This window comes from Pogona vitticeps, chromosome 2 (genome assembly GCF_051106095.1).
Source record: "Pogona vitticeps strain Pit_001003342236 chromosome 2, PviZW2.1, whole genome shotgun sequence".
Classification (NCBI taxonomy): domain Eukaryota; kingdom Metazoa; phylum Chordata; class Lepidosauria; order Squamata; family Agamidae; genus Pogona; species Pogona vitticeps.
In genome coordinates, this window is record NC_135784.1 from 7,512,119 (window position 1) to 7,536,243 (window position 24,125).

The 24,125-nt window shown below is 49.2% G+C and overlaps 2 protein-coding genes across 3 annotated transcripts in view; one reads left to right on the top strand and one right to left on the bottom strand.

The window, feature by feature from the left end:
- LOC110070683 (uncharacterized) overlaps positions 1-24,125 on the bottom strand; it is a 394,582-nt gene that overhangs the window by 7,526 nt on the left and 362,931 nt on the right. The window lies entirely within an intron of this gene.
- Positions 883-24,125, top strand: part of LOC110091290 (uncharacterized) — a 38,338-nt gene continuing 15,095 nt past the window's right edge. Inside the window, exons 1-3 of one of the 2 annotated variants that reach the window (XM_078387852.1) lie at positions 883-1,260; positions 2,680-2,807; positions 9,264-10,707. In XM_078387852.1, the coding sequence (XP_078243978.1) occupies positions 1,172-1,260; positions 2,680-2,807; positions 9,264-10,707 (1,661 nt within the window). In that variant the 5' untranslated portion in view covers positions 883-1,171. Of the gene's footprint in view, positions 1,261-1,623; positions 2,808-7,584; positions 7,697-9,263; positions 15,810-24,125 lie in introns of those variants that run through there. The other variant, XM_072987665.2, reaches the window with a different exon arrangement.

Consider the following 24,125-nt stretch of genomic DNA (forward strand, 5'->3'; position numbering starts at 1 on the left):
AGGACCCAGCTGGCCTTGGGGGTTGGTGGGGCCAATGGGTAGCTGATGTAACAAAACTACCCAAAGAGTGTTTTAAGTGCTATGGGGTGGTATAGCAGCATAAGCATGCTTTTTAAAAAAACTTCTGAAATTGGTCCTTTTTAAATAACTTCTGAGAATTAAGAAAGGACCTCTTTGCATAGCCTTGCATTCTGGCCAATCAGGATGGGCTTCCAGTCACCCCCCCTCCCAGGGTGGGTGTCAGTCTTTCCCTTTTAACCCTTCCCTGGCCTTCAGTGTTAATTAAAGCATTTCACTCCTCCTGAGCCACACAATCTTAGCCCTGCCCATGGAAAAATTTTTTGAAAACGTTTTAAAAAACAGATAATATACAGCAGCTCACTCATTTAAGCTGTGAAGTTAACTACTTTTTCTTGGTTGACTCATGAGTAAGTTTACATGTGTACTCATTTAAATTTATGGATCCATGTGATTTCATATGATTTTTGGGTGTTATCTTTCCTAAGGCAAGGTCAGGTCATAAATCGCATTTGTACCCACAGGCCCCACCATAGAAAATCATGGGTCTTTCAGCGTACAGCTTTGCAGCGGCGCAAGAAGATGAATCTGAAGCACGGATCCTGATAAATAAATCCACATGGTTTTTTAACAGGATCGCTCTCAGACCACCCTCCAAACATAGGAACCCCCCTCTGTGCCCACATACAATCCCACAGAAATCACCGGGTCCCCCAGGCACAGGGCTTTGCTCTTGGCCATGGGGGTGGGTGGGGATTTTCTCCAGCTGAGGGAGGGAGAAAGAGGGCGGGGGAGGGGGAGGGTTGGGAATTGGGGAGGGGAAGCTGAGGATCCCCCCCCCCCGTGTGGGATCTCCTTCTGCCTCCCCTTGCCTCACTGGGGGACAAGGGGGCAGAATTGATCCCTTGCCTCACTGGGGTTCTCTCCCCTCTTTTTTTGCAGGAAGATAAAAGCCCCCCCCTTTTTTTGCAATTTCACACCTACAACCCCCCCCCCCTTCTTCATTCGTTCATTCCGGCTTCAAAGCTTCCCTGAGGGGAAAAAGGGAAACGAAGAGCTAGAAAAAGTAGAAGGCTGGGGAGTAGCTCTAGGCGCCGCCGGAACCGGAAGGAGGGGGCCTCTCCCTTCTCTTTCCTTCCCTCCTCCCATCTCTATGGTCGGTGGAGGAACACCCCCCCATTGCAGAAAAAAGAGCGTCCCCCCCCTTCTTGCGGGTTTTCCACCCTTAAGACCTGGAAGGAGGTGGGTCGGGAATCGGGGGGGGGGGGAGGAAGGCTATGGTGTGGCGAAAAGGGGGGGGAGAGATTGCCAATCCAAGGAAACCCTGTGTTTGGGGGGGGGATCTTTTCTATGTAATCAGGTTTGCAATTCCCCCCCACACACATACACCTGGAGCTTAGATCCCTCCCCCACCCCCCCGTTGCCCCCCCACCCCGTGCATGTTCGGGGCCTTCGGTCGTCCTCGGCTTTCCTGCGAGGAGCCCCCCCCAACAAAATGGGTGACAGAAGAGAAGGAGGGGCTGCCAAGGGGGGTGGGGTGAGAGGTGGGGGTCACAGACATACAGGCTTGGGAGGGGAGAAGACGGGGGGGGGTCAGCTGTAGGGGAGGATGAGGGGCCATGCGCCTGGAGCTCTTCTGACACCCTCCTCAGAGAGAGAGAGAGAGAGATGATGATGATGATTCTTCCCCCCCCCCCAGCCCTCAGGCAGCACCTGCCTTCTCCAGAGCATGGCCAGGGGCAGCCCAGGTGGAGAGAAGGGCAGCCCTCCAGCCCAGGATCCGGATAGGAAGTCGGAGCCCCTTCCTCTCTGGCTGGGGGTCACAAACTGGGGGGGGTCTATGGGCCCCACCCTCCCTCCTGGAGGGGGAAATAATAATCATAGCGGTCTTGGAGGAGGTTCGAGAGGCGGCTTCCTCCTAAGGGGTCCGAGGGTCTGGTGGGGGGTCACCAAAGAGGAGCCCCTGAGAAGCCCCCATGGCCCCTCCTCCAAGGGCCCCCTAAGAAGAGGCAAGAGAGGGAAACTGGGGGACTGCCCCTCCTCCTCCTCCTCACGAGTAGGCTGCAGGAAAAAGAAAGTCAGGAGAGGAGGAGAAAGAAGAGAAGAAGCCCCCCCCAGGAGGGTGCAGGGAGGGGAGACGGTGTGCCCAGGGGGGAGGGGGTGGCCTCTTTCCAGGCCCTGGGGAGGGGTCTGACACATGCCATTTATTTAAGCTGTTTCTCCTTGGAAAATGGAGAAAAAGGACTTTAAATGCCAGTTTTTAGTCGGGATGTCCTTTGGAAATAACGGTGCTCGGCATGTGTTTTGGGGCTTCCCTCTAAGATGCCACTCAAGAACCGGCGGTTGGCCCTCCAATTTCTCTTTTTCCTTTTACATAATAACAATGACTTGGGGCAGAGTGGGAGAGCAAGGCCGAAGGGGGCCCTATTTCTGTTTCAGGAGAAGGAGTTGAATGGCATAACTCCATTTCCCTGGCCAGCAGGTTTGAGCTGCTCCTCCTTGGAAAATAGATAAAAGGGATGTGAAATGTCAGTTTTCCATCGGGAAATTGTCCTTTGGGAATGGCGGTGCTCAGCGTGGGTTTTGGGGCTTTCCTCTAACAGGCCATCCAAGAAACGGCTGTTGGGGTTTGGCCATTAAACTTCTCTTTTCCTTTTACAGCTTCCTGGGTCCTTTTCGGGCACAGGGGAGCATTTCAGGGCAGGAGCGCAGGCCGTCCTGGATCAAGGCCAGAGGGCTCTGCAGAAGGAGGTCCCGCTGGAGAATCTCAGGAAGTAGCTTATCTCCGGGTAAGGATACCTTTGCCTTCTTTGGAGGGATCCCCAAAGCAGGGATCCCTCTTCTTTGTATTTCTCACTGCACTGATTGACTGTCGAGGGGCAATTATGTTGTTGGTGGGGCCGGATCCTGTGCTTTGGATGGTTTTTCTCGGCTAGCCTGGAGCCGGTCTGGTGCCATTTCTTCATGTGACACAATGTTTATTTCTTGAAAGTATTTTTATCCCACCATTCGCCTAAAGAAAGACCCGGGGCAGCTTACATTATTAAAAAGACAGTATTTAAAGCTAACAACAATGAGTCAACAAATACTGCTTTTGTTGTTTAGTCATTAAGTCATGTCCAACTCCTTGTGACCCCATGGACCTGAGCACGCCAGGCCCTCCTGTCTTCCACGGCCTCCCGGAGTTGGGTCCAATTCATATTGGTCGCTTCAATGACACTGTCCAACCATCTCATCCTCTGCGTTCCCTTCTCTTGCCCTCACACTTTCCTAATATCAGGGTCTTTTCCAAGGAGTCTTCTCTTCTCATGTGATGGCCAAAGGATTGGAGCCTCAGCTTCAGGATCTGCCCTTCGAGTGAGCACTCAGGGTTGATTACCTTTAGAATGGATAGGTTTGTTCTCCTTGCATTCCAAGGGACTTTCAAGAGCCTCCTCCAACACCACAATTGAAAAGCATCAATTCTTCGGCGTCAGCCTTCTTTATGGTCCAGCTCTCACTTCCATACATCACTAGAGGAAAAACCATAGCTTTGACTATTCGGACTTTTGTTGGCAAAGTGATGTCTCTGGTTTTTAAGATGCTGTCAAGGTTTGTCATCGCTTTCCTTCCAAGAAGAAGGCGTCTTTTAATTTTGGGGCTGCTGTCTCCATCTGCAGTGATCATGGAGCCCAAGAAAGTAAAATCTGTCACTGCCTCCATATCTTCCCTTTCTATTTCCCAGGAGGTGATGGGACCAGTGGCCATGATCTTTTTTTTTATGTTGAGTTTCAGACCATTTTTTGCACTCTCCTCTTTCACCCTCATTGCAAGGTTCTTTAATTCCTCCTCACTTTCTGCCATCAGAGTGGTATCATCTGCATATCGGAGGTTGTTGATATTTCTTCTGGCAATCTTAATTCCGGCTTCAGATTTCTCCAGTCCAGCCTTCCGCATAATGTATTCTGCATATAAGTTAAATAAACAGGGAGACATTATGCAGCCTTGTCGTACTCCTTTCCCAGTTTTGAACCAATCAGTTGTTCCATATCCAGTTCTAACTGTTGCTTCCTGTCCCACATATAGGAGATAGATAAGGTGGTCAGGCACTCCCATTTCTTTAAGGACTTGCCATAGTTTGCTGTGGTCCACACAATCAAAGGCTTTTGCGTAGTCAATGAAGCAGAAGTAGATGTTTTTCTGGGACTCCCTGGCTTTCTCCATAATCCAGTACATGTTAGCAATTTGGTCTCTAGTTCCTCTGCCCCTTCAAAATCCAGCTTGTACTTCTGGGAGTTCTTGGTCCACATACTGCTGAAGCCTACCTTGTAGGATTTTGTGCATAACCTTGCTAGTGTGTGAAATGAGTGCAATTGTACGGTAGTTGGAGCATTCTTTGGCACCGCCCTTCTTTGGGATTGGGATGTAGAATGATCTTTTCCAATCTTCTGGCCACTGCTGAGTTTTCCAAGCTTGCTGCCATATTGAGTGTAGGACCTTAACAGCGTCATCTTTTAAGATTTTAAATAGTTCCACTGGAATTCCTTCACCTTCACTGGCTTTGTTGTGAGCCATGCTTTCTAAAGCCCATTTGACTTCACTTTCCAGGATGCCTGGCTCAAGGTCAGCAACTACATTATCTGGGTTGTCCGGGTTATCCATATCTTTCTGATATAATTCCTCTGTGTATTCTTGCCACCTCTTTTTGATGTCTTCTGCTTCTGTTAGGTCCCTTCCATTTTTGTCCTTTATCATGTTCATCTTTGCACAAAATACTCCTCTAATATCTCCAATTTTCCTGAACAGATCTCTGGTTTTTCCTTTTCTGTTATTTTCCTCTATTTCTTTGCATTGTTCATTTAAGAAGGCCGTCTTGTCTCTCCTTGCTATACTTTGGAAGTCTGCATTCAATTTTCTGTAGCTTTCCCTATCTCCCTTGCATTTTGTTTCCCTTCTCCTCTCTGCTATTTCTAAGACCTCGTTGGACAGCCACTTTGCTTTCTTGCATTTCCTTTTCTTTGGGATGGTTTTTGTTGCTGCCTCCTGGACAATGTTACGAGCCTCTATCCAAAGTTCTTCAGGCACTCTGTCCACCAAATCTAGTTCCTTAAATCTGTTCTTTACTTCCACTGTGTACTCATAGGGGATTTGGTTTAGATTATACCTGAGTGGCCCAGTGGTTTTTCCTGCTCTCTTCAGTTTAAGCTTGAATTTTGCTATGAGAAGCTGATGATCAGAGCCACAATCAGCTCCAGGTCTTGTTTTTGCTGACTGTATAGAGCTTCTCCATCTTTGGCTGCAGAGAATATAGTCAATCTGATTTAGATATTGCCCATCTGGTGATTTCCATGTATAAAGTCGCCTCTTGTGTTGTTGGAAAAGAGTGTTTGTGATGACCAGCTTGTTCTCTTGACAAAACTCTATTAGCCTTTGCCCTGCTTTGTTTTGAACTCCAAGGCCAAACTTACCTCTTGTTCCTTTTATCTCTTGGCTCCCTACTTTAGCATTCCAGTCCCCTAGAATGAGAAGAACATCTTTCTTTGGTATCAGTTCTAGAAGGTGTTGTAAATCTTCATAAAATTATTCAATTTCAGTCTCCTCAGCAATGGTGGTTGGTGCATAAACTTGGATTATTGTGATGTTGAAAGGTCTGCCTTGGATTCGTATTGACATCATTCTATCATTTCTGAGATTGTATCCCATTACAGCTTTTCCCACTCTTTTGTTGACTATGAAGGCTACTCCATTCCTTCTACGGGATTCTTGCCCACAATAGTAGATAATGATAATCATCTGAATTGAATTCGCCCATTCCTGTCCATTTTAGTTCATTGATGCCCAGGATGTCAATGTTTATTCTTGCCATCTCCTGTTTGACCACCTCTAGTTTCCCAAGGTTCATAGATCTTACATTCCAGGTTCCTATGCAGTATTTTTCTTTGCAGCATCGGACTTTCCTTTCACTTCCAGGCTCGTCCACAGCTGAGCGTCCTTTCGGCTTTGGCCCAACCACTTCATTAGCTCTGGAGCTACTTGTACTTGTCCTCCGCTCTTCCTCAGTAGCATGTTGGATGCCTTTCGACCTGAGAGGCCCATCTTCCAGCATCATATCTTTTACCCTTTTGTTTCCGATCATGGGGTGTTCTTGGCAAAGATACTGGAGTGGCATTGCCAGTTCCTAGTCCAGGTGGATTGCATTTAGTCGGAACACTCCACTATGTCCTGTCCGTCTTGGGTGTCCCTGCACGGCCTAGCCCATAGCTTCTCTGAGTTACTCAAGCCCCTTCGCCACGACAAGGCAGCAATCCAATTTTCTGTAACTTTCCCTGTTTCCTTTGCATTTTGTTTCTCTTCTCTTCTCTGCTATTTGTAAGGCCTGGTTGGAAAGCCACTTCGCTTTCTTGCATTTCCTTTTCTTTGGGATGGTTTTTGTTGCTGCCTCTTGTCCGTTACGAGCCTCTATCCATAGTTCTTCGGGCACTCTGTCCACCAAATCTAGTTCCTTAAATGTGTTCTTCACTTCCACAATGTATTAAAAATGGTTTTAGTTCTGATTATACCTGACTAGCCCAGTGGTTTTTCCTACTCTCTTCAGTTTAAGCTTGAGTTTTGCTATAAGTAGCTGATGATCAGAGCCACAATCAGCTCCAGTCTTGTTTTTGCTGTATAGAGCTTCTCCATCTTTAGCTGCAGAGAATATAGTCAATCTGATTACGGTATTGCCCATCTGGTGATGTCCATTTGTAGAGTCCCTGTAATGAGAAGAACATTTTTCTTTAGTTTCAGTTCTAGACAGTGTTGTAAGTCTTCAAAGAATTGGTCAATTTTAGCCTCTTAAGCATCTGTGGTTGGTGCATAAGGTTAGATTACTGGGATGTTGAAAGGTCTGCCTTGGATTCATATTGAAATCATTCTATCATTTTTGAGATTGTATCCCAGTACAGCTTTTCCCACTCTTTTGTTGACTCTGAGGGCTATTCAATTTCTTCTTCTTGTCCACAATAGTAGATAATTGTCTGAATTCAATTCGTCCATTCCCGTCCATTTTAGTTCAGTGACACCCAGGATGTCAATGTTTATTCTTGCCATCTCCTATTTGACCACATCCAGCTTCCCAAGGTTCATAGATCTTACATTCCAGGTTCCTATGCAGTATTTTTCTTTGCAGCATCGGACTTTCCTTTCACTTCCAGGCAAGTCCATAGTTGAGCGTCCTTTCGGCTTTGGCCCAACCATTCCATTAGCTCTGGAGCTACTCGTACTTGTCCTCTGCTCTTCCTCAGTAGCATGTTGGACACCTTCCGACCTGAGGGGCTCATTTTGTTTCTCTTCATGGGGTTTTCTTGGCAAAGATATTGGAGTGGCTTGCCAGTTCCTGCTCCTGGTGGATCACATTCAGTCAGAACTCTCCACTATGATCTGTCCATTTTGGGTGTCCCTGCATGGCATAGCCCATAGCTTCTCTGAATTACTCTAGCCCCTTCGCCACAACAAGGCAGCAATCCATGATGGGGATTATAATACTAGCATGGATCAAATGGAGACAAAATAGGAAAGTACAATAGAAAGGTCTTTGCTTGCTTGCAGAAGGACAGCAAAGAGGGGACAAGCCTGGCTTCCAGTGGGAGGGAGTTCCAGAGTCTTGGAGTAACCACAGAGAAGGTCCTCTCCTGTGTCCTCTATTAGACGCACCTCTAAGGTCAGTGGGAAAGAGAGAAAGGCCTGCCCTAATGATCTCAAGACCCGGGAAGGTTCACAAAGGGAGGGGCAGTCCTTGAGCTAGCTTGGACCCAAACCCTTTAGGGCTTCAGAGTTTAAAACCATTACACCAGAAATAGATGGGTAGCCAGTGGAGTTCCTGTCACAGAGGGGTCGTATGATTTCTGTAACCAGCCCCAGTCAGCCGTCAGTACAGTAGTAGATAATTCTTAGAATCCTAGAAGAATCTAGTTGGACAGGGGCCTCCGAGGTCATCCTGTCCGCACCCTTTGCTCACTGCAGGGATCCAAATCAAAGCTGGCCGGACAGAGGGTAGTCCAGTTTCCCTCTGAAATGGCTCCAGCCTTGGAACACTCACCACCACCTCCTAAGGCCGCAGGTTCCGTTGTTGAACTCCTTAAACCGTTAGGAACTTTTACCCTGATCTTCAACCGAAATCCGCCTTCCTGTCGCTTGAGCCCATTGGGACGTGTCCTGCCCTCAATTCCCGGGGAAAGGGTGGAAAAGGGAGCCTCAGGATCTCCTTGGGTTGCCAGACAAGCTTTCCTCCACATGGCAGAAAGGGGTGCTGTCGGAGGAAGACTCAGGGAACCAGCCAGCTCCTCACACGGGCCTTTTTTCACGACCTGGAGGGAGGAGGGCTGCCTGTTTTTCACAAATTATTCACTCCCATCAGGAGAGCAGCCCTGAAAATGGAGGCCCCAAATCCCCTTCCTTTGACTAAATGCCACAACTGATTCATCAGTCCCTTGTAGCTGATGTGGCTGGTCTGCCTCGGTCCAGTCCTCCTTGTGAGGCTTTCACAGAGGAGAGGAAATACATCCCCCCCCCCAAAAAAAACATAGCACTTGGTAGGGACATATGGGAAAGAATTTATCTTAAATTTAACAGAGGATCATTGCATATTCTGCTGAAGCCTTTCTTTTCCCCCATGCAGAGCAAGGTATTTGAGCTCAGATTAAACCTTCATGAGCCTCCTGTGTGAGATCAGTGGGTCGAACGTGGGGAGAAGCTCCATGTTTTGATGTAAAACTCTTAAAACACAGTTCTTTACATCTGTAATATTTAATGACCCTAAACCGTTTATCTTAGCTGTTTTACTGTGAAAGTGATTAATTCAGTATGCAGATAGTATGTAGAGTTGTATAGAAGCCTTTGAGAATTCCTTTGTCATGTCAGTAAGGTACAAAGTTAGAAAACTGATAGGATAGGAAACCTTTGCAACTGTGGAGAAGATGACTAAACCAGATAAAAGAGTACAGGAGCACCCCGATATCCACATGATCAAGTATCCGCTGATTCACTTACCACAAGCTTCTACTGTCTTGGAGTTCCATGACGTCCTTCAGGGAATTAGGATTCAGCCCCAGAATCAAAGAGTTTAGCTTGGGAAAGGGTATCCTACTCTGAAGGAAACACCAAGTTGAGCAGAGGGTACAAAGAAGGAAGGAAGGACCCTTGGAGATGATGAAACCGGTTATAATCTCCGATGTCTTCCATTTCTGTTCTGAACTAGGAATAAGATTTCTTTCTTCCTTTTCTTTCAGGTAAAGAACAGAACGGTAAGAACAGTCGGAAAACAACTAAGTTTGAAACAGGAAAAAAAGACCTTTGGAAATCAAAGAAGACCAAAAAAGAGCTCAAAATGACCCACACAGGGGAGAGACCATATAAATGTATGGAATGTGGAAAGAGTTTCATTCGGAGTGGACACTTAAATTCACACCAGAGGATCCACACCGGCGAGAAACCATATAAGTGCACAGAATGTGGCAAGAGCTTCAGTTACAGTGGATCATATATTATACATGAAAGAAGTCACACAGGGGAGAAACCCTACAAATGTATGGTGTGTGGAAAGACCTTCAGTCAGAGCGGACACTTACATAAACATCGAAGGACCCACACAGGGGAGAGACCGTATCAGTGCCTGGAATGTGGGAAGAGCTTCAGTGACAGTTCATCATATGCTAAACATAGAAGAATCCACACAGGGGAAAAACCATATACATGTCCGGAATGTGGGAAGAGCTTCAGTCAGAGTGGATCATATACTAAACATCAAAGGACCCACACAGGTGAGAAACCCTATAAATGCATGGAATGTGGAAAGTGCTTCAGTCATAGCAGTGCCCTTAGTTCACATCAAATGACCCACACAGGGGAGAAACCCTATACGTGCATGGAATGCGGGAAGAGCTTCAGTCACAGCAATGTCCTTAATTTACATCAAAGAACACACACTGGGGAGAAACCATACAGATGTGAGGAATGTGGAAAGAGCTTTAGCCGCAGTGCACATCTCCGTTCTCATAAAAAAATGCACACAGGTGAGAAACCATACACGTGTAAAGAATGTGGGTTAACTTTGAGTTGGAGTGGAGACCTATGTTCACATCAAATGACCCAGACAATGGAGAAGCCTTATACGTGCATTGACTGTGGGAAGAGGTTCAGCCAAAGCAGTAGCCTTCGTTCACATCAACGGACTCACACAAGTGAGAAACCCTATAAATGCATGGAATGTGGAAAAAGCTTCAGTGACCGTGGATCATATACCAAACATCAAAGAACCCACTCAGGGGAGAAGCCCTATAAATGTGTGGAATGTGGGAAGACTTTCAGTCAGAGTGGACACTTACATTTACATGAAAGGACCCACAGAGGTGAGAAACCCTATAAATGCATGGAATGTGGTAAGAGCTTCAATTACAGTGGATCATTTATTATACATCAAAGAAGCCACACAGGGGAGAAACCGTATACGTGCATTGAATGTGGAAAAAGCTTCAGTCAGAGCGGACACTTACATAAACATCAAAGGACCCACACAGGTGAGAAACCCTATCAGTGCCTGGAATGTGGGAAGAGCTTCAGTGACAGTTCATCTTATGCTAGACATCAAAGAATCCACACAGGGGAGAAACCGTACACGTGTCTGGAATGTGGGAAGAGCTTCAGTCAGAGTGGATACCTACTTTCACATGAAAGGTCCCACAGAGGAGAGAAAGCCTATAGATGCATGGAATGTGGCAAGAGCTTCTGTCGGAGAAGTGATCTGTGTTCACACCTAATGACCCACACAGGTTAGAAACCCTATCAACGCATGGAATGTGGGAGGAGCTTCATTCATACCAGAAAGCAGAGTTCACATCAAAGAACTCTGAGAGAAGAGAAGTTGTAGAAATGCATGGAACTTGCAAAAACATTTAGCTAGAAAAATAACCTTCCCTCCTCTGAAGGAACCCACAGAGAATGGAAACGATGCTATGGCTGGACTTCAGCGCCTCCCCACATCTGATGTGTTATGACGGGTTAACTGTTTCAGGCTTTATCATCATTCAATGCAGATGGCATGATGTGCACTGCATGATGCATCCAATGTAACATCAAGGATTCTGTGCCCAAGGGTATGATGTGGAATCAGCTTTCATGACACCATGATAGGCATCGTTCAGTCTTGAGAGACTATGGTAACATGCTCTGAATAGAGGTCTTGGAACAGCATCTAATGTCACTGAGAAGGCCAATTCGAGAGTGACAATCCCTTCCACACTGAAGACAAATCCAATCTGTTCCCTGTCCAGTTCCCTGATTTTGCTGCTTTTGTGACTTCCTCTTTGCCTCAGCCGCTGGACAAGGGTCTCTTCAAATTCGGAGAAAAATACAATCTGTCCCCTGTCCAGCTCCCTGATTTGGCTGGTTTCGGGACTGCCTCTTGGCCTCGGCCTGCTGGACAAGGGTCTATTCAAATTGGGAGAGGCCGTGATGCACCACCTGCATCCAGGCTGAATGCTGAGACGTCAAGGTTTCCCATCTGTTGAGGTCCATTCCTAAGGCTTACAGATCCCGCTTGCAGATCTTGTATTGCAGTGGTAGTCGTCTTCTGGGGTGATTTCTCCGCACTAATTCTCAATGCAAGAGAAATTCTCTTATGACAGCAGGTTGCGTACTAAACATCCAAAAAACTACAGTGGTGCCTCGCTTAACGAGCGCCCCATTTAACGATGAATCCGCAAAGCGATGTGGATTTTGCAATCGCAAAAGCGATCGCATTGCAATGTTTTAAGTGGCCGAAAATCGCTTTGCGATGATTGGTAAGCGTTTCGCTTACCGATCTTCGCATTGCGATGTTTTTAAAACAGCTGATCGGCGGTTCCAAAATGGCCACCGGGTAACCAAAATGGCCTCCCACAGCATTTTCACGCGGTTTCCTCGCATACCGGGTGACGAAAATGGCGGCTGTATGGAGGATTTCCACATAGCAGTGAGTTTTTCCCCCATAGGAACACATTAAACGTGTTTTAATGCGTTCCTATGGGGTTTTTTGCCCCGCATAGCGACGAATCCGGATAGCGATGATTTTTTTGGAATGGATTATTGTCGCTATGTGGGGCACCACTGTATACTAGGTAGAATCTTGAAAAAGAGAACTCCCACAAATGCCCTTTCAGTGTTTTCATATTGATAGCGTGGCTGAAGCTTACATGGTGAAATTCAGTAAAGTCTTCCCTCAAACAGGGCCTGCTCCCACTGGTGAGACTCCGTTGTTTTCTGCAGCCACCCTGTACTTTTAGCATCCTTCCTAGAAGATGGCGGGGTGGGTCATTTGGAATACATCTACTGCTGATGTTCACAGCCCTGGTGGGGCCCAAGGAAAAAATGGTAGGAAAAAGAGAAGATAGAGTGGACGTACAGTGGTCTGAAGCTGAGTTCTGTGACTTAATCATCCTTTCATCCCATGAAAGAAGGCAGAATTGCCTCTAATTCATACATTCATGGGTAAAGTTGCTTTTCATTCATGTGGGGATAAGTGGGGCTTGAGGTTCACAAAACACATTTTTGTGGCCTTCCAGAGTTCCTCAGAGCTCTCCATAAGTAAAAAAAAAGTTTAAGAACATCATGGTTTCCTTTTGAAACGTGGCAGCAAAAAGAAATCTTTAGAGCAATATTTTTGCCAATGTAAATTTAATATTTCTCTTGTGTTTCCTTAGCAGTTCTTTTCTTGATTTGATGATTTTAGAGGATTAAGCCTTTTTTAAAAAAAATCATAAGAATTAATGATTGAATAACAGGCTCACGTCAGGGGGAGAACGCACTGATGAGAGAAGTTGGCTGTAAGCAAATCGCCTGCTGAAATATCCCAGGCCTCTTGAACCATCCGAAAATCAGAAACCTCTTTGAGTTGGGGCAGGAGGGAATCCATGACTCCAAAATTCTCCCGTTGAAAAGGCAAGTGTGCCGGTCCTTTTTCCGCATGTTTGATCTAAATAACTGAGATATACAGTGGTGCCTCGCATAACGTTTGCTTCGTTTAATGTTTTTTTCGCTTAACGTTTATTTTTTCAGAGTCAGATTGTGCTTCGTATAACGTTTTTCCCTATGGGCGATTTTCACATAGCGATTTTGGGACCATGCTTCGCTTAACGTTTTTGGTTTTAGGTCCCCTGCTTCACTTAACGATGTTCATTTTTTCAATTACAAAAGTGTCTTAACATGTTGAAAAACGGTTTTAAATGCTTGGAATCGTTAGTGCACCTTCTAAAATGTGTGCATACTTAATTTGGTGTTGATCTGACTTTTCGTTAATTTTTTGTGAATTTTTTTCTCCCCCATAGGAAACAATGGAGCTGTCAGATTTTGACAGCTGTCAAAAGTTGGGGGGAAAAATTCACCATAAATTAACGAAAAGTCAGATCAAAGCCAAATTAACTTCTGCATCCGTTTTAGAGGGTGCAGAAGCTAATCCAAGCATTTAAAACCATTTTTGACCCTTTTATGACACACTTAAATTTGCAAAAATTGACTTCGCAAAGCCATTGAAATGTATTGAGTCGGCTTCAATACATTCCAATGGAGGAAACATTGTATCGTTTAACAATGTTTCCTATGGGTTTTTTCACTTAAGGATGGCAATCCGTGCCTATTGGAACGGATTAACCGGTTTCCAATGCATTCCTATGGGAAATGGTGTTTCGCATAAAGTTTTTTTCGCATAAGGTTTTTTTTTTTGGAACCAATTAAAAACGTTATGCGAGGCACCACTGTATATACATTTCAGAGTGAACTCTTCTGAACTATAGTCCGCTTCCCTCCGTGAACATTGTTGTAGATTTTGGGACACAAGATGTTTTCCGGAAGTGATTTCTCACGGCCACTGTTCTTCCAGTGAGTTTCCACAGTCAAGGAGATATTTGAACCCAGGTTTCCTGCATCCTCCTCTGATATGCTGTGAGACTTTTGAGGGGAGACTGGTCCTTGCCTTCCCACCAGTGAATTCCCAGGACAAATCTGGGCTTTCCAGAAGAGTCTTCGGAGTCCTAGTCTGGCACTCTGTCTGTTGTGACACTGCATGAGTCACACCGGTTTCAACGACAAGCGGAGGCCTCTCCTGGGAAGCCAGTTCCTCCTTCCTTCATAAGATCCCTTCGTAGGATGCCTGCTTCGAAGAGCAGGTTAAGAAAGCCCCCCCCATTGTAAAGAAATAAAAGAACTGAAAGGGTGTCCTGCAGGAAATCGTAAAATGTGCCGGGGAAAAAAATTGTAATGTGGCCCAAGGAATCCACATGGGGGAAAAGGGAAGCATGGGGAGACATGTTTTAACGTATATGTTGTGGCTGTTGCTGTGCGCCATCAAGATGCCTCATAACTCATGGCCACCCTACGGATGAATGAGTGACCTCCGAAATGGCCTTGCCTCAGTTGCCTCGCTCAGCTCTTGTAGGCTCAAAGTTTGTGGCTTCTCAAAGGAAGATAATCTGTCTTGTACTTGGTCTTCCTCCTTCCCTGCTCCCTTCCACCTTTCCTAGGATGTTTATCTTTTCCAGAGAAAGCTGCTTTCTCGTGAGGTGCCCAAAGTAGTCTAGTTGCTTCATTGCTGCTCTGCTGAGTCCTGGTCTTCTGATTTCTTGGCTGCTGTCTCCCTTTGGACTGATCATCGAATCCAGGGATACGAACATTTTCCCCCCACCATTTCAGTTCCTTTATTGCCAACGCCCAAGTTCTGTAGTCCTTCTGTCGTCGTGATTGTTTTTGTCTTCCGAACAGTCAACTGAAATCCTGCTCTGGTGCTTTTTTTTTTGACGCGCCCACACACCAAACTTCATTCCTGAGGGGGAAACTCCGTGAATCTTCACAGAGTCCCCACCCTCCATGGTCTCTCAAAATGGTGCATGCATCCCTCCATCTCTTTCCTTCCCCCAACTGGTAGCCAGAGGCCGAGAGAGGACCTGGGGAGGCGGTTGGTTGGGAGACAAGAGTCTTGTGTGTGAAGAATTGTTTCTGGTCTGTGCTCCCCACCCCACCCGCCACTGAGAATGGCTGGACTCAAGAGTCTTGTGCTCAGAATCCCGCTCAACCATGGAAATGGCAAACCCCTCCCGCCCACCCCCAGATACACCCTGAAAACCTTGCTCCTCACACGTGGATGCAGCCGGACAGCACATGGGAAACACTTGCTTCCTTTTGTATCTCACACGTCGGTTGAGTGGACAAGAGGGTGACCCCCCGATGAGTGAAGACGGACCCTGCACCCCAAAGGCAAGCCGTAACCCCAGAAGATGCATTCCTAACGTTGCGCCAGCAAGGAGTCGGCCTTGACCGCAGCACGGGCCCCCCTCTGGCAGATCACAGCACGGACTTGTGTCATAACATTCCCTACTGAGCCTGAAGAAGTTACTTTTCCAGCTATTTTTACTTTTCTGACTTCTTTTCCGGTCTACCGTACCCCTTGTGATTTGGTTGGAACTGAAACAATAACTCATGCTCGTTTGCATGCGTTCCCCTTCTCTCCTGGAGTACTGGAAAATTTTTATTGAATTTTATCTGAAGTCGCTCCCCGGATGCCTGGAGGCACATTATACCCCTTTGATCGTTATGAGGGCAAAAACACAGGCATGCTGTCAGGATCAAATACAAGAATGTGGTTTGATGTAGCAAAATTTTGTGCGGATGCAACTTAAATCTGTGAAGGAAAGGGCTCAGTAATTTTTAGCCAGCTTTTAGTTGCAGTAATAGCAAGATTTTAGGCTCTCTCTCTCTGTGAAAGCATATTATGTATATTTAAAGTATATTATATATGTGTATGCTTTTTGCATAGTGTGTATTTTATGTATTTGTATTTTGGGCCATTGACTATCAGTCTATCTTTCTTCGAACTACAGATCTGTCTGTCTGTTTCTATCTATCTATCTATCTATCTATCTATCTATCTATCTATCTATCTATCTATCTATCTATCTATCTATCTATCTATCTATCTATCTATCTATCTATCTATCTATCATCTGCCCCCAGCAAGCATGGTTGGTACAGCGTCAAGCTTTATATGAAATCTCAAGGAGGGGACAGAATGTGGCACCATGCCTGGGGGGGTGTCCATCATCCTTCTCCCTGAAATCAACTGTTGCTTCTGAGACGCCCATGAGCCACTCTGAGCTCTTCAGAAGGCGCAAACAGGTGGGCCAGCTGTGCAGAGCATCTGGAGGGTCGTTTGGCTGCCCTCTGAGATCTGCCTTGTGGCGTTTCATCCCATCCCACTGTCATGTCAGAAGTAAAAGCATCCTCTCTTGCTTGTCTCTTGGACCCTGACCAGGTTTCCTCTCCTTTTCTACATTCTTCGGCTCCGGCTGCCTCAGCAGGTGGAAAGAGGAAGAAGTTGGAAGAGGAGGAGGAGGAGGAAGAAGGGGGCACAGGGAAGATGATGATTCTCCACACCCCTTCTGCTTTGCCTTTCCTCTGTGGGCCCTGAATTGAAAAGAGGGGCTTTAGAGGGAAGAACCTCCCTCCCTCCGTGGCCCTCTATTTCTGCGCCTGTTCGAGGAGGAACCGGGGAGGGGAGTGAAGGGAAGGCCTGTGTGTGTCTCCTGGAAAGTCTTTGCAGGAGGTTTGGATATTGTATACAGTGATGTTGGGAAAGTGTGAAGGCAAAAGGAGAAGGGGACGACAGAGGATGAGATGGTTGGACAGTGTCATCGAAGTGACCAACATGACTTTGACCCAACTCTGGGAGGCAGTGGAAGACAGGAGGGCCTGGCATGCTCTGGTCCATGGGGTCACGAAGAGTCGGACACGACTAAACAACAACAATATAATCAGAATTTATTAACACAGAGATGGGTGGGCAAGGCCAAGCACAGCTGGTGCAACTCATGAGGACCAAGGGAAGTGTCGGCAGACGATGCAAGAAGCCGATGGAAGGTCCGTCTCTCGGCCGCCATTGTGAGCGTAAGTCTTCAGGCACGCACAGGTGTACATGTGGGGTGTACATTGGAGCGCCTCAACCTCCCCGAACTCACCTGCCGGGAGCGCTCCCATCCTCTGAGGTGGAAGTGTGGCCGGTCAGTGGGTGAGGGGTGTCCCTTTTGTCAAGGGACTTTGGGGAGGGGAGCCCCACCTTGGGCAGGTCTTTGCTCCACGGCCCCCTTTCCTACATAGGTTGGGGGCTGGATAGCTGGCTAACTTCCCCCCCCCGCTGAATTTTGTCTCGTCCCCCTCCCCCGACCCACATACAGTGGGGAGCCCTGCAACTGGGGTGCTTCTTGGGGGGCACCCAGAGGCTTCCTCCCCTCCCCACCTTGGTAGCCAACCCGCCCCACCCCACCCCAGATGCCCGCAAGGTCCATAAAGGCTACCCTTGTGTGCACCGGGGGGGGGTGAGAGCGAGGGGGCGTGAGTGCGATGCATTTAATGGCCCCTCCTGGGCACATATGGGGGGGGGTGAGGCCAAAAGAAGCAACTCCCCCTCCCTCCCGTTTCTCCTCCACCCACGGTCTCCCAGCGCATTCACATGATGGGGGGGAGCAGGCACAAAACACCCCCATCCCACCCCGCCCCCGCTCTGGCTCCCCTTCAATGGGGGGGGGGGGGAAACAAGACCCCTTCTGCCCCCCTCCTTCTCCTCCTCCTCGGTGCTTCACACTTGCAAAGCCTTGGCCGGGATCCTGACATAGTCTCTTGTGTGTGTGCGCGCGCGCCCGCGCGCGATTGTGTTTGTGTCGAAGAGGGGGAAGTCCCTTTTCACTCCCGCCCCCAACCTCTTGGCTGTGGGCAAAGCTCCTCCCCCACCCACCTGCCGTCAATCATCCCTCCCTCCCCCCTCCTCTTTCCGGAAGAAGGGAGGGGGAGGAGAGGAGGAGCCCCTCCCCCCAACAGGAACCGGTGCTTCCGGGCGGAAATGGTAGGCAATGGGGTTTTTTTTTGGGGGGGTTCGCAGGAGGGAGGGGGCTGGAGGAGAATGGGGTTGGGCGGGGAGATGGGGGGACGGCGGCGCTCCCTTCCCTGCAACCGGAGTTGGGTGCAAATGCCCCCCTCCACCTCCTGGCTTTGCACGGACGCCTTGGCAGGCTCTCCTCCTCCGGCGGGGGGGAGGGGACGACGATGAAGATCTTCAGGGGAGGGGCGGGAGGTGTTTTTCGGGGGGAGGACTTAGGACGGTTTCCCCAAGAGGAGCCAGGGAGCGGGCGTGGGGGGTGGGGAGGGTCCGGGGTGTCCCCCAGGACGGAGCCTATCCGCCTGCTTCCAGCCCCCTCTGCCCACTCCTGGTGTGTGTAATAGTGACCGCATCTCCCAGGCACTCCCTCTCCCCCCCCCGGTCCCTTCCCTCGTCCCCCCCCCTTTGGCCACTGCCCGAGTATCTCCCCCTCCCTCCCTCTCCGCCCTCCTCTTTCCTACCCCCCACCCCACCCGGGTCTCCTGGTGGGTCTTTTCACACCATGAGCAGGAGGATTAGCAAGTCAAGAAGGCCGGCCGGGCGCGCCACCCCTGTTTTTTGGCATGAAATCGCGGAATCCTGCAGGAATGACTTGGGAACACGGGTGTTTGTGTTTAGTCGTTTAGTCGTGTCCGACTCTTCGTGACCCTATGGACCAGAGCACGCCAGGCCCTCCTATCTTCCACTGCCTCCCAGAGTTGTGTCAAATTCATGTTGGCTGCTTCGCATCAATGGGGAACATGGGAGGGCTCCCCGTTTCTGAGCCTCTGTCCTGCCATCAGAGGTTCCCCCCTTGGTCGGGGGGGGTCCTTTGAGGAAGGGGGGGCTTTGCCTTTCTTCCAAAGAGAGCAGGATCCCCTTTGCCTGCTGGTCAGAGAAAGCCAGTTCTGGACAGTTCTCCTAAAATCAGGGAATGAGGAAGATGGAAAGGGGGCTTCCCTACAAGGCCACCAACTCCCTGCTCGAGGCAGGAATGCCCATCAACAGGGATCTTCCAAGTGACAGGTATCTGTCCAAATCTCTCATGAATCGGCTCCCGTGTTGGAGCGCTCCCCCACCGCCCAGAGTCACGGGTTGCATTTCCGTCCTGCTCTTAACCGTGAAGGCGCTTTTCCTGATCCTCAGCCAAAAACTGGTTTCCTGTCGCTTGACCCCACGGCTGCACGTCCTGCCCTCTGGGGCGGTCAAGAACAGATCCTGCCCTTCCTTTGTATAGAACGGCCTTTCAAGGATTTGAAAAGGGCTCTCCGGCCTCCCCTCCGTTGTCATCTTCTCCCAAAGCGACACACACCATGCCCGGTTCTTTCCGTTGCCCTCCTCTAAATACTGGCTGTCCTTGATGTGCCGTGTCCAGAACCGTTCACACAGTACTCAAGACGAGGCCTAATCAGGACTGAACAGAGGAGGACTCTTCTGTTGATCTGCATCCGAAACCTACATTTGCCTTTTTCTAGCCACACGACACGGATGGCTCAGATTCCGCTTACGGCAGGTGCCCCGCCAACATGGCTGGTGGCAGGCCCTGAAAATGCAAAGCTGTGCATGCTTTTCTTAAAGCAGTTTGAAGGCGTATTGGCTACTTTTTACGTTTTTTGTGTTATAAAATGTTCCCCATTTGAATTTCTTATTTTTTCCTGTCATAACCGTTTTATTAAAAATCCGTAATTGACAAGGTCATTGTGAGGGTTCATGTATGCGGGCTGTCTCTTCTCCAATAAACGGACGAGACTCTTGAGGCAAGTCAAATGGCAACGTGTTTATTTCAACTTTAACATCATTATCAACAGTTCCCATAAACGGGTTCAGAGACGTCTGGAGACCCGGGTTCGGTTTGGGAGGGGTCCATAAACTATGTACAAATGGGTTAGAGTTCTCTGGGTTCCAGGGACCTGTTGAAGGCGGCACAGGTCCTGGTCCAGGGTTCGTTTCTTCTTCCAAGGAGATTAAGGGAAGGGTCTCCTCGTCTCCGCTCCAACCGTCCCATGAGGACCCATCTTCTATGGTGTAGCCCCAGGGCCCGGGTAGCCCCCCAGCTTCCTCAGCTCGGCGATGTGCCATTGGCGTTTCCTTTCCAGCTCTCGAGCCACCGCCTCCCTCTCTTCTCTGAGCTTCCTACGCCACTCTCTCGCCTCCGTCTCACCCCAGTAAGACGGACGAGGCTTCAGCCCTAGCTGGCGGCGTCTCTCCGCCTCTTCATGTGGCACCCGGACTTGTTCCCACTTGTGGGTCCACGGATCCTCCATCCACACCCACTCCCAACCGCCCGGAATATCCCTCGGTCTTCCCCTTATATCCCCCATCCCCGCCTCTATCTCCTCCCCCCTTTTTCCCGCCTGAAACCGTCCCGTTTCGCGGGCAATTCTTAACCCCTTCAGGTCCTCCTCTAAGTCTCGGGTATCTACCCCCTTGTTTAGGGTGAGGGATCCGCCGCATTCTGCTCCCCAGTCAGGGGTTTCCACTCCTTTCTCCTCCCGTCGCGGTGGGGATGGTGGGGGGGAAGTCTGTGTCTGGCTGCTATTCTTCAAGAGCAGCGGCACTCCAACCATGGCTTCCACCTTGGGAGCCTCACATACCCCCCCATCCGAGAGTGCCGCACACTCTTCCTCGCTCCGCGCCCACGGACCCTGCCGGGAAAAATAATCTACGTTAGAGTGTTCCTTACCCTTACGGTATTGGACCTTAAATGAATAGGGTTGTAACGCTAGATACCAGCGAGTAAGCCTTGGGTTCGTTTCCTTCATGCGGTTTAACCACTGTAAGGGGGCGTGGTCCGTTACCAAGGTGAAGGGGGCTCCCTGGAGGTAATACTTCAGAGTGTGGGTGGCCCATCTTATGGCTAGTGCCTCTTTTTCTATAACAGCATATCTTTCTTCCCGGGGTTTCAACTTCCGACTCAAATAGAGAATAGGATATTCCTTACCCTCCCTAACTTGGGACAATACCGCCCCTAAACCCCTGTCCGACGCATCAGTAAATAGGGTGAAGGGATAACTGAAATCCGGGGAGAACCTGATGGGCAGTTCGCATATGATCCCCTTCAAGGTCTCAAAAGCCCTTTCCTGGGCAGGTCCCCATTTCACCTTAACTGAAGCCCCTTTTCTGGTGAGGTCCGTGAGGGGGGCAGCTATGGATGCGAACTGAGGTATGAACTGCCGGTAATAGCCAATCAGGCCCAAGAACTGCTGCACCTCCTTCTTAGTCCGTGGCTTATACCATTGCGAAATCTTGGTCACTTTTTCCTCCTGCGGCTGTACCTCTCCTTGACCTACCTTAAAGCCTAGGTATTCTACTTTGTCTACACCAATTTTGCATTTTTTGGGGTTGACGGTTAAGCCGGCTTTCCTCAACTCTTTGAGGACCCTCCGTAAGTGGGTTAGGTGTTCTTCCCAACTGGTACTGAAAACAATGATGTCATCTATATACGCCGCAGCCCAGTCCCTTTGCGAATCCAACAACCGGTCCATAAGCCTCTGGAAGGTTGCGGCCGCCCCATGTAGCCCGAAGGGCATTTTAACGAATTGGAAGAGCCCCTTAGGGGTGCAAAAGGCCGTCTTCTCTCTATCTTGGGCCCTCACCGGAATTTGCCAATATCCTTTAGTTAAATCGATCGAACTCAGGTACCGGGCATTCCCCAATTTATCCAGTAAGTCTCCCACCTTGGGCATGGGATACGCATCAAACTTTGAGACCGCATTAACTTTTCTAAAATCGACACAGAATCTCAGGGACCCGTCGGGTTTGGGTACAATGACAGGAAAGCTGCGCCAGGGACCCTTAGCAGGTTCTATAACCCCAATACTTAACATGTCTTCTACTTCCTTTTCTATTAAGGCCTTCACATGGTGGGGCCACGTTCTACCATTCTCCCTTACCACCACCCCAGGGTCAGTTTCGATGTGGTGTTCCACCAAATTCGTTTGACCCGGGATTTTCGAAAACACCTGGGGAAATTCATCTTTCAAGGATAGGGCTTGCTCCTTCTGGGCGGGGTTCAGGAGCTCGCCCACAATGATTTCTTCATCCTCCTGCATTTGGCTTACATCTGGCCCCAATTCCTCATCCGTCTCTCCATCGAAGAAGCATTCACGGTCTACCCACGCTTTTAGTAGATTTACATGAAAAACCTGCCTTTTCTTTTTCCTATCTGGGGTTTCCACTTCGTAATCTACTTCACTGAGCCGTCTCACCACCTCATACGGCCCGTGCCATTTTGCCAGAAATTTAGAAGTCTCGGTCGGCAACAACACTAATACCCTTTGTCCTGCTTCAAATTCCCTAGGTTTCACTTTCCTGTCGTAACGCTCTTTCTGTTTTCCCTGGGTTTGGGCCAGATTCTCTTGAGCCACCTCCCAGGCCAATTTCAAATTATTCCTCATCTCTACTATTTGCTGCAGGGCATTCCGTGAAGCATCTTCGCCCTCCTCCCACTTTTCCCGGATGAGGTCCAACACCCCCCTAGGTTTCCTCCCGTACAACAATTCAAATGGCGAGAAACCCGTCGAAGACTGAGGGGCTTCCCGTACTGCAAACATTAGAGGGTTAACAAACATATGCCATTTCTTGGGGTGTTCCATCGCCACTTTTCTCAACATCCCCTTCAGAGTCTGGTTGAACCTTTCCACCAAGCCGTTGGCCTGGGGATGATAAATAGAAGTCCGGAGGGGCTTGACCCCCAATAGTTCCCACATTTGCTTAAACGTTAAACTCATGAAATTGGTTCCCTGGTCCGTTAGTACCTCCTTCGGGAACCCCACCCTCGAAAATACCCCCAAAAGCTCTTTGGCCAGCACTTTCGCCGTTGTTGACCTCAAAGGGAGGGCCTCTGGGTATCTCGTCGCATAGTCAATTATCACCAACACGTACTGATGCCCCCCTTCCGACTTGGTGAGGGGCCCCACAATGTCCATGGCAATACGGTCAAAGGGCCTATCCACCAACGGCATGGGTACCAGGCCCGCCCCCGGGCCGGTCTTAGGTTGTGTTAGCTGGCATTTGGGACAGGATTTGCAATAATCTTCCACGTGCTTCACCATGTCCGGCCAAAAGAACCTTTGGCGGATGCGGGCCAACGTTTTCTGTGCGGCCAAATGACCAGCCACTGGCAAATCGTGGGCCCAGTGCATAACCCAGCTCCTCAAGTGGTCGGGGACTACCAGGGTTGACTCCTCCCCCTGTTCCCCTCTTCGTATCTGATACAGCAGTCCTCGTCGCACCTCAAACCCTTCCCCATTCACTGGGGTCTCCCCTTCGGGGTAGGCTTTTTGGAAACAAGGCCTTAGGGAAGGGTCGTCTTGTTGCAGGCCCCTTACTTGATCTCTGGACAACTGCATTATCTCTCCTTCCCCTTCTCCCTCGTCTCGTTCGCCGACCAGTCCGTCCTCTGCTCGTCGCGCCAGGTCCTCCAGGCCTGGCCAGTCCCTGCCCAACAACATCTCGCGGGTTAAGCCGGGAACAACTCCCACTTCCAAGATTGCCTCCTGGGTCCCGATAGTCACGTTTGCCCTGGCCGTATCATATTCTTTGGCGTCCCCGTGGATGCACCTTACTACCACCGTTTCCCCTAGTCTTGGTCCCTCTAGTTCTCGTACCAGCGACCGGGTGCACCCAGTGTCTATCAGGGCCCTTTTCCTCTGTCCATTAACCTCGGCATTCACCACCCACCCGGGATGGAACTTCTCACCCACCTTAGCGGCGTTCGCGTAAATGTTAGCCCACGCATACTCTTCGGCTGGGCAGAATTTCCGGATGTGTCCGAACTGGCCGCAGCCGAAGCAGGCGGTCATTTTCTCCTTCCCCTGGTTCCAGGTGGGGGCTAACTTGCTCTTTGCCGGGTCGGTCGTGATCGTTGGGCGAGGGATCCGTGACCCAGTTGGGTTCACATACTCGACACGGTCGGGACCTTGTTTTTTCGGAGTCGTCATCGGGGTTCCTCGTGGAGCTCCTGCGTTTACCGCCTCCGCCATCTTGTCCTTGCTCCGGGGTTTCTCTCCCCCTGCTGCAGGGCGATTTGACCATGGATCTTCTGCTCCTAGATAGTCCTCTAGTAACGTCACCGCGCCCTCTACCGATGTGGGTTTGTGTTTCACTACCCAGTTCCTGGGTCCGGAGCTCAATGTTGATACCAATTGTTCCAGTATTATTAATTCTAACACCTGTTCTGCCGTTTTTCCCTTCGGTTGTACCCATCTCGTAGCGTTTA